Raw genomic sequence first — 15181 nt, 5'->3', positions numbered from 1 at the left:
CCTTATCTCCTTCCTTACTGATCCTCTCATAAAAAATCATATTTATAAGATGGCAGTTTTTAAAAAAAAGAATATAAACTCGAGAATATCTTATATATCTCAAGTACATATATATTAGGAGTTGGCTTTGTTTTTTAGTTTTCGCTATTATGTGTCCTGAATTGTAGTCCAACATTATGGAAGATTTTGTATTTTTTATTATACTATGTAAATTACTTTATCACCTATGTATTTAATTTTGTTAAACCAAGTTGTGAATTTTTATATTATATAAGAGATGTGCCAGTGTGATTATTGCTCTATTCAACTGGAAAAAAAAAAGGTTTGGATGTTTTAATTAATAAAGAAAATCCTAAAACTATTGCATATATGACCACCTTTTGAGGTCCAAAAGTTAGGCATTTTCATTGCTTTTAATATTGACTAAGCCAATATTGGTCTTCCCACATCTCCACTTGCCTCGTTGAATTAGCCTTTGTTTCTAGAAAGTCTCGCAGCTCTTGGGGTTCATAAGGTGGAGGCATACGGCATGCGGTTACATCGCTAGCAGACATCACCAAGGATTCTACCATAAACTTCTTCCACGTACCGGTTGTCGGGCAAGCCATTGTTTCCGAACACAGCTCGACTGCTCCCGGAGGAACTGTCGGTTCGAATTTCAAGAGCTTGGCGTATTCATTTAGCAAATGAAACATGTAATCATACACATTGTCCATCTTTAGATCCTCATGTATGAATTTCCCAGCAGCCTCCCCAATTGCCTGTGCCTAAACAAATTTTAAAAATGAAAAAAAAAATGAACTCCCATTTTCTTGATATATATACAAAGTTTTAGAATAAAGAAATACTTTTTGAGGATGAAGGTTGCCCCATTCCACTGCAAATTTGAGAGATTTACATTTGGTGTTTTCACTAATGGGCCAATAATGCTGCAGTGGTAGCATGCCTCTGATGAAGAAGTCGTAGAAACGAGACCTTACATATAAGGTCATTGAATCACAAGCTAGGATATATTTTTCGCTTACAGACCACGCCCATCCTTCCGTATATATCTTATATCTGTAGCATTTAATTGAAATCAGAAAGAATATAAAACATAATGAAATTGAATCGAATTCATCTATTTTTATAACTTTTAAAAATACAAAATTTTATATACTAATTTTAAGTTGTTTTTACTAAATTAAAGATAAAATATTTATTTTCACTAAATACATTCAAATAATAATAGAATCAAACCAAAACTAAAGTAAACATACCGTTTGATTTTATTTTCAATTTTCTCCATTTCTTTAATGATTACCTGTGGCTGCATTGGTCCTCTACATTTGAGTGCTTGAACCCTTGTTTAGATTCTCGGTCCCAATCCTGGAATAAAACATATAACAAATTTACAATACAAGGACTGTATATTGGATACCTACAATCTTTGACTTTTCAAAGATGAATAGTGGCAGAAAGTTGGCACCGAAAGGCACCGAAAGTAGAAAGTAAGATTAGTTGGCATGGGATAATTGCAATTTTGGTCCCTAATTGTATAGGGACATTGCAAGTTGATCCTTAAACCTCAACTATAAATAGGCCTAACCATTTCTTACTTTCTTCATCCCACACTTGCCATTCTCTACTTAAGGCAATTGTTCTCTCTCCCTATTTGTAAACTTTCACTTGTATTTTTGGAGTGAAATATATTTGGTAGTGCCCGAGGACGTAGGCAAAATTTGCTGAACCTCGTTAAAATTCTAGTGTTCTTTATTTTTGTTCTGCATATTTTGCAAGTGTCATTGTAGTGATTTATTGTGCTATTAAATTACGATAGAGGGATATTCTGGCTAGGAAAGATCTGGTATGTAAGCGATCCTCGTGATCCACCTCTCTTTCCTGGGAATTGAACTTAGTGTGATTTTTCAGTACAATAATTTTACTCTTTCACACGCTTCCGCGCAACAATTGGTACCAGATCCAGGTTCGTACTTGGGGAATACGACCGTTTACGGCACTATTCACGTATACAGTACTATTCACGTATACGGCACTATTCACGTATACAGTACTATTCACGTATACAGTAGTTGGGATTGAGGAGAAAAATGGCAGCAACATCGTCATCAGCAAGGACTACTGTGACAAATGCAAAATTTGAAGTAGAGAAATTTGACGGTACCAATAATTTTGGTATGTGGCAGTGTGAGATCCTGGATGTCTTATGTCAGCAAGAGCTGGATATAGCCCTTGAAGAAAAACCTGACAAGATGGATGACAAGGAGTGGGCCAAGATCAATAGACAGGCGTGTGGTACAATCCGCCTATGTTTGGCCAAAGAGCAGAAGTACTCCGTCATGAGGGAGACATCAGCGAAGAAGCTGTGGGATACATTGGAAGAAAAGTTTCTAACGAAAAGTCTTGAAAATAGGCTTTATATGAAAAAGAAACTTTTTCGGTTCATGTATGCACCCGGTATGTCGATGAATGACCATGTGAACTCATTCAATAAAATTTTAGCAGACTTGCTAAATTTGGATGAGAAATTTGAAGATGAAGACAAGGCATTATTGTTGTTGAATTCCCTTCCTGATGAATATGATCATCTTACCACCACATTGCTTCATGGGAAAGATTCAATCACATTTGATGCAGTCTGTAGTGCGTTGTATAGATCTGAGACTCGAAAGAAAGATAAAAGAGATCACAGAGATACAACTGCAGAAGTCTTAACAGTAAGATGTCGTTCACACAGCAGCAAACCTGGTAGAAGGGGTAAGTCCAAAGGGAGACCCGCCAAAGATGAATGTGCCTTTTGTCGTGAGAAAGGGCATTGGAAAAAGAATTGTCCTAAGTTACAAAAGGGCAAGTCTATTTCTAATGCATGTGTAGCGGAGCATGATGAGGAGTCAGACTTTAGCTTGGTTGGCATGGCAATGGCATGTCAAACGGATGAGTGGATATTGGATTCGGGATGTACTTACCATATGTGTCCTAATAAGGACTGGTTTTCTAGTCTTGAAGAACTAGAAGGTGGAGTTGTTTTTATGGGCAATGATAGTGCCTGTAAGACAATGGGTGTAGGTACAATCAAATTGAAGAACCATGACGGCTCAATCCAAGTTCTGACAGATGTTCGCTATGTACCCAGCTTGAAGAAAAATCTCATCTCATTAGGGGCCCTAGAATCTAAAGGGCTCACAATCACTTTGAGAGATGGATTACTAAAGGTAGTAGCTGGGGTATTGACGGTGATGAAAGGCACTAGAAGAAATAACTTGTACTATTTAAATGTAAGTACAGTTATTGGATCAACATCAACAGCTTCTGCGAAAGATGCAGATTCAGAGGCTACCAGGTTATGGCATAGGCGATTGGGACATGCTGGTGAAAAAGCTTTGCAGACTTTGGCGAAGCAAGGCTTGTTGAAAGGTGCAAATTCTTGCAAATTGGAATTCTGTGAACATTGTGTTCTGGGCAAGCAGACGAGGGTAAAATTTGGTTCAGCAATTCACAATACGAAAGGAATTCTGGACTATGTTCACAGTGATGTGTGGGGACCTACCAAAGTGGCTTCTTTGGGAGGTATGCACTATTTTGTCACTTTTCTTGATGATTATTCAAGAAAAGTATGGGTGTATCTAATGAAAAGAAAAAATGAAGTTTTGGATGCATTTCTGAAGTGGAAGAAGATGGTGGAGACTCAGACAGGTCGAAAGGTCAAACGACTTCGATCAGATAATGGTACTGAGTACAAAAATGATCCATTTCTACAAGTATGTCAAGATGAGGGCATTGTGCGACACTTCACTGTTCGAGATACACCACAGCAGAATGGGGTGGCAGAACGCATGAATCGGACTATACTGGAGAAAGTTCGATGTATGTTGTCTAATGCTGGATTGGGCAAGGAATTTTGGGCTGAGGCAGTTACATATGCGTGCCATCTAATTAACCGATTGCCATCAGCTGCAATAAATGGAAAAACTCCTATGGAGATGTGGACTGGTAAACCTGCTACTGATTATGATTCTTTACATGTTTTTGGTTCCACTGCATATTATCATGTAAAAGAATCTAAGTTAGACCCAAGAGCAAAGAAAGCATTATTCATGGGTATAACTGGTGGTGTAAAAGGATACCGTCTCTGGTGTCCTGATACAAGGAAGATTGTTTTCAGTAGAGATGTAACTTTTGATGAATCAACCATGATGAAGAACGAGGATTCACAAAAGGATGACAAAACCAGTAGTACTTTGCAGCAAGTGGAGTTTGAAAAGGTTAATGATGATCCAGCTAATATTGAAAGAACAAATGATGAAGAAGTTTCGACCCAAGAACTTCTACAGCAACAAGATTCAATTGCATATAGGAGGCCAAAAAGAGAGATTCGTAAGCCTACTCGCTTTGACGATATGGTGGCCTATGCACTTCCAATTGCAGATGATGATGTTCCTTCCACTTACACAGAAGCAATAAGTAACTCTAATGGTGTAAAGTGGAAGCAAGCTATGAATGAAGAAATGCAGTCTCTTCATAAAAATAGGACTTGGGAGTTGGTGAGACTGCCCAAGGGAAAGAAGGCAATTGGATGCAAATGGGTATATACAAAGAAGGAAGGATTTCCTGGTAAAAATGAAATTCGATACAAGGCTAGATTGGTAGCAAAGGGTTACGCTCAGAAAGAAGGAATAGACTACAATGAAGTGTTTTCTCCAGTTGTGAAGCATTCGTCTATTCGAATTTTGCTAGCCTTGGTTGCGCAATATGATCTTAAACTAGTTCAGCTTGATGTGAAGACCGCGTTTTTACACGGTGATTTGGAAGAGGAAATCTATATGACTCAGCCAGATGGATTCAAGGTTGCTGGAAAAGAAAATTGGGTTTGCAAACTGACAAAGTCGCTTTATGGATTGAAGCAATCTCCGAGGCAGTGGTACAAGCGATTTGATCAGTTCATGAAAGGGCAAAGGTACACAAGAAGTAAATTTGATCATTGCGTGTATTTTCAGAAGCTACAAGAAGGAACTTTCATATACTTGCTCTTATATGTTGATGATATGCTAATAGCATCTAAGAGCAAAGTTGAGATTGAAAGATTGAAGACTCAACTCAATCTCGAGTATGAGATGAAAGATCTAGGAGAAGCTAAAAAGATTCTCGGCATGGAAATATGTAGAGATAGAGCTCATGGCAGAGTTAGCTTGTCTCAGAAGCAGTATTTGAAGAAAGTACTACAGCAGTTTGGCATGAACGAGCAGACCAAACCTGTAAGTACCCCGTTGGCTTCTCATTTCAAGCTTTCTGCACAACTATCTCCTTCGACGAATACGGAACGAGAATACATGTTGCAAGTTCCGTATTCTAATGCAGTGGGTAGCTTGATGTATGCAATGGTATGTACAAGACCCGACATTTCACAGGCAGTTAGTATAGTGAGCAGGTATATGCATAATCCTGGAAAAGGACATTGGCAAGCTGTGAAATGGATTCTACGGTATATTCAGAAGACCGTGGATGTTGGATTACTGTTCAAGCAGGATAATACACTTGGTAAATGTGTTATTGGGTACGTTGATTCTGACTATGCCGGTGATTTGGACAAGCGAAGATCAACCACCGGTTATGTGTTTACACTTGCTGGAGGACCAATAAGTTGGAAGTCTACACTACAGTCTACAGTTGCATTGTCAACCACAGAAGCCGAATACATGGCTGTAACAGAGGCTGTAAAGGAGGCTATTTGGTTACAAGGTATGGCTAAAACCTTGGGGTTGGTTCAGGAGCATATTAACGTGTATTGTGATAGTCAAAGTGCTATTCATTTAGCAAAGAATCAAGTCTATCATGCACGTACAAAACATATCGACGTACGATTCCATTTTGTGCGGGAAATTATTGAAGAGGGGAAAATTTGTCTTCAGAAGATCAAGACTGCAGATAATCCCGCAGATATGATGACCAAGGTGGTAACAACAACCAAGTTCGAACATTGTTTGAACTTGATCAATATCTTGCAAGTTTAACAGTTGAAGAAGGCACTATCAAGTATTGTTGTCAAAGGTAGAAAGAATTGTGTGAAGATAAGATTATCCTAATCAAATCTTCAAGGTGGAGATTATTGGATACCTACAATCTTTGACTTTTCAAAGATGAATAGTGGCAGAAAGTTGGCACCGAAAGGCACCGAAAGTAGAAAGTAAGATTAGTTGGCATGGGATAATTGCAATTTTGGTCCCTAATTGTATAGGGACATTGCAAGTTGATCCTTAAACCTCAACTATAAATAGGCCTAACCATTTCTTACTTTCTTCATCCCACACTTGCCATTCTCTACTTAAGGCAATTGTTCTCTCTCCCTATTTGTAAACTTTCACTTGTATTTTTGGAGTGAAATATATTTGGTAGTGCCCGAGGACGTAGGCAAAATTTGCTGAACCTCGTTAAAATTCTAGTGTTCTTTATTTTTGTTCTGCATATTTTGCAAATGTCATTGTAGTGATTTATTGTGCTATTAAATTACGATAGAGGGATATTCTGGCTAGGAAAGATCTGGTATATAAGCGATCCTCGTGATCCACCTCTCTTTCCTGGGAATTGAACTTAGTGTGATTTTTCAGTACAATAATTTTACTCTTTCACACGCTTCCGCGCAACACTGTATCTCTACATGGTTAAAATTTTTAAGCTAATAGGTAAAACGGCAAAATAAGCTTAAACTTTAAAGAAAATTGCAACTTTTTATAATGATACAATAAAAGAAAAGTGAATAATTTAGTTAGTATCATTTAAAATTCATAATTTTTTCTTCCATATTTGTTTTGTGATCTATTATTAGAGTTCTTGAATCCTCTTCCCTATAATATTATCTTTTAACGTTTAAATTTTCCCTCTTTCATTGAAGCACACTCCAACGCTTTTTTTTTTCTTTTCTTTTTCATGTCACTTAAAAACATTGTAAAATATGCCTTCTCAATTAAGGATACCAATCAATATTTTTTAATGTGTAAAGTTATTTTTATTTAGAATCCCAAATTATAATTTTGTTCATTAATTAATCTATAATATAAGGCGGGCCAAATAATTCTACCATTTGTAAATATTACGTCGATAGACGCATCGTTTTTCTACTAAAATTAGTTCGTATTGATATTGGTCTATTTCGAGATACTGTTTCGAATTTATCAATATTTTTTAACAATTATAAAATAAATTATATTGAATAAGTTTCAAATGTAAAATAATTATTAATTATATAAAATATCCTTAAGAAACTCTACAAATAAAAATTTACGATTCAATAAATTCAAATTTAATAAGAAAAAAAATTCAAAGGGTGAGGGATTTTTTTATATAGAAGAAGTTGGATGATGAGTAAGGATTTTTCTTTTTTTTTATAATCGGGTAAGTGAATTTTTTATTATATTTTAAATGTAAAAATATTCACTAGAAAGAAATCTAAAAATATTAAATTTTACCTTTTTTAATTAATACATTTCAATTAAATCTTTAATATAATAGGAAATAGTATGCATCGGCGGATACTATCAGGACGAACTGGTAGATCAATACAGGCTAAAATTTTCCCAATACAGAAAAGGATGTTGTTTCTTCCGCTTTAACACGGAAACAACGCGCATCTAGCGGTGGAACCCAACCGAAGGAAATTTCTATGACAGTACACATTTAGAAGGGAGAAAATGGTAAAATCTTTGACTGACCTGAACGTATAGGAGGGTGTTCCAGTAATTTTTGTCGGTAGCATTGCATTTCATAAGGTCCTTCCTAGTAGGGGCGACGCTGGGGTTCCCTCTCCAATAAGCATAAGGCACCCTTTCCTTCCACTTCCTCCTCTCGTTGCCCTTCTTTATCTCCTTCAATACATTTCTCCACGGCCTTATATTGGTCTCAGCCCTAATAACAAATTAACCATTTCACACTCTTAGTTTCATAAACACTAAAAAGAAAAGCAATCGTATATATTTTGTAAATTAATCCATTATTACCAGCCCCAAAAGGACCAATCCGGGAACACAATGTCCAAGCTCCATTCATCAGCACAATACCGAAACAACGGCGGTGGTCGGGCATTTGGACCCTGAAAATCCCTTGAACGAACCACCGGCCGATCATCACAATCGAACATCAGCTCCAAGTCCGGCAACCTTCCAGGGTACATCCTTAGAAGCTGCAATATACCCCACAAAGTGAACTTATCTCTAGTCTGTATCGAGTTCCTGTATTTCTCTACGTATGCTTTTCCCTTCACTATCACCAGTCTGAAATGCGCCGTCTTGCGTGCACCCTCGATCATGTCTCGGCTGATCCCTGTCTGCTTCCAGTGCCGTAAATCTTCATGGATCCATCGGAAGAACGACGGGCATTCAACTTTTGATGTGTTCATGGGTGGAATACCGGTGGTGGTAGGATAGTCCTTCCGACATGTTTGTGTCTGGTTTTCAGTGGAACATTCGAGTGGGAACTCGGGCTTGTGTCTTGCCGTTGTTGATTTGGAACCCACGACCATGTTTTGATATGAAGAAACACCTGAAAAGAAGCACTACATAGAAAAAAAACAGCTATAAACATACGTATACATATACATATATATAATTAAGGGTTGTGCAAGACTTACAATATCAAGCCAACCAACGGAAACCATCAGAACGGTAATGAGAAAGACAGCGATGATTGTGGAAGCCGCCGCCTTCTTGACGGGCTGACAAGGCGTATCGATAATGGGTTTTTGTAACTCCAACATGGACATAAGACAGAAACCAGTTTGATGGTTCTGATTATTATTATTGTTCCTTTTCATTCTTCCATGGATGGAGGGCTTGTCATCGTCCAATTCTTGTTTAACATAGTATTTCTTCTTTATACCTAACATTGTTAAGCTCAAAGCCCCTTCAAACTTCTCCACCTCGACCAAACCAGGATCGATCCTTTATCAGCTAATAGACCAAATTAAGAAGGGCAGGCCAAGGGCGGAATTGAATGTCGTTTAGGTTTATGTATTAAGGCCAAATGAAACTTTCTTAATGACTTAAAAAGTTTGGTTATGTGGGGAAAGTCGCGGCTAGAGGTAAACTATAGGTTTAATTTTGTTATTAGTCCCTATGCTATGCAAAAATTATGGATTTAATCATTATACTTTAATATGATCAAATTTAGACTTGTACACTTTAAATTGGTCAATTTTAGTCCTTATACATTTTGAATTTTAAAATTTTAGTCTTTGGACAAAATAGTAGAAGTTAAATTTGTTCTGTTAGATTCAATTACTAGTCTTGTATTATATGTACAGCTGTAGACTTAGCTCATATTCTTTAATTGGATCATTCTAAGTTTATATACTTTTGAAATTTTAATTTTGAAATAAATGATAGTTATTAATCTATTAATTGATTTTTTTAGTGAGTAATATGTGAAACTAATAAGCTAACATGGCATTACACAATGATAATATGTTTGTCGCATTAGATTTTGAAAATAATAGACCTTAATCAAATGAATTTAACAGTTATTATTTGGTGAAGACTAAAATTTAAAAGTTTAAAAAGTACAAAAACTAAAAATGACAAAATTAAAATACAATAACTAAATCCACAACTTCGTAGAGTACAGGGGCTAATAGCAAAATTTATCCAAAACTATATATAAATCTCTGGCCTATATTTAATAAACAATATCAAAGAAGGCATGACTTGGTGGCAAATAAACATGTGGTAAGGCACAGAGTCTCACATTTCGCATGGAGGAGAAGGTTAATTTTGGTTAATATTTTTCTTGCTTTTAAAACGGAGATGGATGTTATCACGTTTTCATTCACATTTTCTTTTTGCTCCTTTAAACAATACATCATACTCGTGAGCAACGGTTCTCGAATTCCAGTCTAAAATTTTATTTATTTATTTTTTGCGTTAGTTAAAATTATTCTAAACCATTTTATATGATCGATGCATTTATTTATAGTTAGTATAAAAATATCAATAATTATAAAATTAAATAAATATTATAATAATATTATAACGAAAAATAAAAAAAAAATTAAACACATCATACTAAAAATAAATATGGATAGAAAACGCCCTCCATTAAAAAATGGATGAACTATTAGTTCATTTTTCCTAGTGCTATTCTACCGAACAAAGGATTACAACCAAACACAGAATTTAAGGCTCTGCTTTGTGTTGCCTATTACCTAAAACAAAGTTGACATTTTTTGGGTATTAATTTCTTTTGTCCAAATGAAACAACATATTAACATAAAGAAGAAAAAGGAAGCAACTTTGATTTGCTTAAATAAATGTAAATCCATAACTTGTTTTGGGTTTAATGCACTGTCACTCAAATCTAAGTAGTAAGATTTTTTGTGGGAAAGAATTATAAATCAGAAGCTAAATAATAAGTGTAATATATTGAAATGGGTCTTGTGATAATTTTAACTCAATTCTTCTGTTACGTATATCCTTAAGGTTCTATCTGTAATTTTGTTTTCTTCATGAGGGTTATGCTGAATACTCCACTGACTTAAAAGCTTCAAAAGATAATGAATTGATCTCGGTCTCCATCTTGAATAACATTAACTGCTTCGATACTATCTATCTGAATTAAAATTCTTTCAAATCTCTGATCAAAAGCGAGTTTCAACCCGTCAAGAATGCCCCAAAGCTCAGAATCAAAGACAGAACAATTACTCAAATACCTAGTAAAGCCAATAATTCATCTTCCATTATGATCCCGTAAAAACCCTCTAACTGTAGCGAACTCGTCTTCTGTTCTTTAAGTAATAAGACTTTTGATGTGAAGTAATAGACAAGTTATTTTTTATGGAAAAATTTGTTAATTTTAAATGAAAAATGTATATATATATTGTCATAATCGACAGCATAAGCCACTGCATTTGAATGTGAATGACAATAACAATAGCCCCAACCATAATCCACGCCACAAATAACTCTGGGAAGATCTAAGGAAATTATACAAGTCAAATTCAACCAGACACGGCAACACCAACGGTCTATATTTCAACTTGTCCTCTTCAATTAATAGAGTTGTACATTCCGCACAAATAGTTAATATTAATATAGAATTTTAAATCTCCTTTGTTTATTTTATTATTTTTAAGTGAAAGATCTAAAGAGCATTTAGTAAAAAAAATCAATTGAATCTTAAAAAAAATAATTTAGATTGAATTAGTATTAAAAACTTTGTTAAAGGGATATCGACGGTTAATGATTGAGTCGGATAACTTAAGCGTTGTTCAAACGTTGAGGAATAGAATCAAAGGACCACCGGCCAATGCTATGGCTCAAGCAATTCAGGATATGCTAGGCGACGGGTCGATTGGCTAAATTGGCAGTGGGGCGAGAGATAGGGCTGCAAATACTGCAACATCCACTAGAGGAGCTGCTACCTGTGATGCAAGAGGATAGGGATGGTTGCGCTATAGCTCGTGTAATTGTGCAACAGTCTTCACCTGTTCGGTTTTACGCTTTCTTTTCATTAATGAAAGGGTTTAAATATGCAATAGGTCCTTGTACTCTTCATAATTTAGAATTTAGTCCTTATATTTTTGTTTCCAAAAGTTTAATCCCTTTGCTTTTTAGATCAAAATCAAGTTCAATTGTTAAAACTATTAATTTTTTATGTTAAATATGTTGGTGTAACATTTTGAAATAAAAAAAATATTCACTTGATAGCAATGTTATTAAAGAAAATGAAGTTGTAACAAACCTAAATTAACTTTAATTTAACAAAATAATCATAACAATGTTGGACCTAATTTTTAAAATCTAAAAAGTAAAAAGACTAAAATCCTAAAAATGAAAGTATATAGACTAAATTCTAAATTTATAAAGAGTACATGGACTTATAACATATGAAAAGTATTTATAGACTAATTTGATCAATTAGTGAAATATAGAAACAATTAAAAAAATCGATATGTGGCATGACAAAAGCCATGGGAGAAGAGAGAAGAGGCACAAAATCGGCTCGATCAAACCTTTTCCCAAAGAGAGATCGTCGCCTACGAAAGGTTCGGCATAGCCATTATGGAAGGCAGTTTTTTAGATGTGACTCAAATTTTATAAAATAATTTGTGGGAAAGAGATTGATTTTTTGGAAAAGTTTATATTTTCTAATGTATGGATGATTCTGCATAAAATATTTTATGTTGTTTGGCTAATTTTTTCTGAAACCATTTTCTAAAAGTTGTTTTTAGTGAAACAAACACAACACAAAAATATTTGTTACAAAAATATCATAGTATAATTTCTTTTGTTAATAATTAATATCATATATAAACTTAATAACAAATAATGTCTAATTAAAACTTAATTTAAATTACATATATGAAGGTGCATATTGACATGTTAAAGTTGAAAGGGATAAATGAAGTTAAGCATAATTTAAACAAATACTCATATTTATATAATTAAAATATTCATATTTTATACTATGTTAAAACATGTCATAAGTCCCTATACTCTTCTTAAATTTGGAATTTATCCCTTGTACTTTTATTTTTGAGAATTTAGTCCTACTTTTTAGATTTCAAAATTTAGATCCAACTATTAACACTATTAAAATTATTTTGTTAAATTCAGGTTTATTACAAAGTTATTTTTTAGTTGCATGGTTACCAAGTAAGTATTTTTATTTAAAAATATCACATCAACAAATTAAAAAAATTAATAGTATTAACAATTGGACTCGAATTTTGAAATCTGAAAAGTAAATAGACTAAATTTCTAAAAATAAAAATACAATGACTAAATTCCAAATTTATGAAGAGTACATGGACTTATGGTATAATTTAACATTTATATTATAAAATATTTATTACTAATATAAATATTTTTAATAATATATGAAGAATATTATTTAAACTTTAAAAATATTATTTTTAAAATTTATTATAAAATAAAATTGTAATATTGAATAATTTATTTAATGATTTATTATATTATTAAATATAAATAATTAAATATGTACACTTACTAATATTGAAATTATTAATATTTTATATTAATATTTAGGAATAACTTATGTTAGAATCATTCTAAAAACCTTAATTTTTAGGCACCAATAAAATTTCGCCATATCATCATATTTTAAGGGTTTTTTACTAAAATAGGCCAAAAAAAATTTTTTTGTACTGGAATAGGTCGTCAGAAAGATTATTTACAAAAATGGTATACTTTTTGTATTGGCCCTTATCTCAGAGGAGCCAATGAATTAAAAACTATTAAATTTTTTTATAAAATATAATTAATTTTTTCTCGGGTCAGTATATGACCCAGTATAATACAAAGTAGTGACGCCTATCTTAGAGGCGGCAATGGTGATGCCTATCTGAGAGGCGCCATTAGTGGTGCCATGTTGAGAGGCACCAATGGTCTTATTTTTCCCTATATATACCCCCGAAACACAGACATAATTTTTAGCAGAGAAACGGAAGAAATAAGAAGGAAGGTAGAAGAAAAAAAAGAAAGGAAAAGAAGAAGGATAATGTATTTTGATTTATTTCTTTTTAAATAGAATGTAGAGTCTTGTTAGTAATTTTATTATTTGAAAGTTATTTTGTTAGGTTATTAATTTTGTTAGCTTCTAAATGAAAAATTTTGCATTAAAAATTTTATGTAATTTTTTTACATTTCGAAACTGTTTTAAGAAATTTGAAATTTTTTTTAACAAATCTAGTATTGAAGATGGAGAATCAGTTTTTTGTATGCGTTTATTTCGATGGAGAAATTTTGACAACAACCGTGGAATGTATATTTGAATGTCGCAAACAAGTAGCAATGAGATTTAATAGAAATATCTCGTTTGATGATATGAAGGAAAAAAATTAGTGAAAAAATTTATAGACGTTGTGGGAGAAGGATATCAAAAGTTTTCTACAAGTTTCCAGTTTCGACAGATCCAATAAAATTTACCGAAATGGAACTTGTAGGCGATGAAGACGTGGAGACAATGGTCGCTCTTTATTGTGGGACTCGGAGCAACAAAAATGCACCGATTTAGTTATTTGCTGAGTTAGCCGGTGTGGAAGCAACTGAAGATCCCACTCCATTAGGTGAAGAAGATGGAGTTCAAGCGCCGTGTATGGTGGTTCCGGTATCGTATGTTAATAGTCAATCAACTATACACGGGATCGATATTGATCTTAATGCTGCAGCCGAGACTGATGTGATTGGTGATGATGTATACTATAGTAGTGATCGCATTCCTGTCTATGGGAAGCCCAAGCTGTACTGCAACATCCTCTAGAGTGACGGTACACTCTCCGCACGGCAAATGAAATGTGTGGGTCTCCGGACGCCATCGCTCGACTAAAGTCGAAATCAAGTCGTATCGCAGATCAAAAGTCTAGATCAATGCCGCTGATCCGAACCCGGCTAACTCTAAGTATGGTATTAGGCGTTCATCTGGCAGAAACCTTGCACTATTAACACGGCCCCTCAATACACGGTACGGACCCGGACATTATGAAATTAGCAAAATAGTTAATACAATATAATTTAATTCAGCAAATAACATGAGTATCAAATAAAAATTTTATTATCATCTTATTAATAGTACTTGATATGTGATTATTATTAATCAGAGAACCCATTTCCTGCAAATCTACAACTAAAAAAATGAATTCATTTAATTTGTTTCAAAAAATTAATAAATACTGTCAAATAAATACAAAATCAAACAAAATTACATTATATAAAAGTTACATTATATAAAAATTAAATGAGTTAACAACAACTATATGATTAAAAAAGTCAGTTATAATTAAACTTTTAATAAAATGATTTTTAATTTTTTATAAACTTATATGTTAAACTCACCAAATACTAAACTAAACACAACAATTTATAGCTTAATCCTAAATTACTAATAAATTAAATTTTAAATAATTACAAACACAAAATTTATAACATAATCCTAAATTACTAACAAATTAATTATAAAATAATTACAATATTCATACAAAAAATTACAATATTCATACAAAATTACAATATTCATACAAAAAATTACAATATTCATACAAAATACTAATCCAAAACTATAAACACTAAACATAAATAATTTATAATTAATAATTAATAACAAAAAATTCACAATATCTTAATTAAACTCTTTAAATTATAAACAAAATTATTTACTAAAATAATACATTACTTTTTTTCTT

At 33.3% G+C, this 15181-nt stretch overlaps 1 protein-coding gene across 1 annotated transcript; it reads right to left on the bottom strand.

The window, feature by feature from the left end:
* Positions 1-313: 313 nt before the first annotated feature.
* Positions 314-9163, bottom strand: LOC107900894 (O-glucosyltransferase rumi homolog). The gene is made up of 6 exons (XM_016826670.2): positions 8618-9163; positions 7989-8542; positions 7704-7896; positions 1304-1368; positions 849-1059; positions 314-767 (listed from the first exon to the last, which is right to left on the bottom strand). The coding sequence occupies exons 1-6, from the start codon at positions 8870-8872 to the stop codon at positions 414-416; spliced, it is 1632 nt and encodes a 543-aa protein (XP_016682159.1). The 5' UTR covers positions 8873-9163; the 3' UTR covers positions 314-413.
* Positions 9164-15181: the final 6018 nt, after the last annotated feature.

This window comes from Gossypium hirsutum, chromosome D08 (assembly GCF_007990345.1).
Source record: "Gossypium hirsutum isolate 1008001.06 chromosome D08, Gossypium_hirsutum_v2.1, whole genome shotgun sequence".
Taxonomy (NCBI): Eukaryota; Viridiplantae; Streptophyta; class Magnoliopsida; order Malvales; family Malvaceae; genus Gossypium; species Gossypium hirsutum.
This window is presented reverse-complemented; position numbering and strand designations above follow the sequence as displayed.

Excerpts from the sequence above, each read along its gene's own strand:
- LOC107900894 (XM_016826670.2), bottom strand. The coding sequence starts at position 8,872 with ATGTTAGGTATAAAGAAGAAATACTATGTTAAACAAGAATTGGACGAT. Across the intron at positions 1,369-7,703 it reads ACACCCTCCTATACGTTCAG|GATTGGGACCGAGAATCTAA; the intron begins GTCAGTCAAAGA and ends GTTTTATTCCAG. Across the intron at positions 1,060-1,303 it reads GAGGACCAATGCAGCCACAG|ATATAAGATATATACGGAAG; the intron begins GTAATCATTAAA and ends TAAATGCTACAG.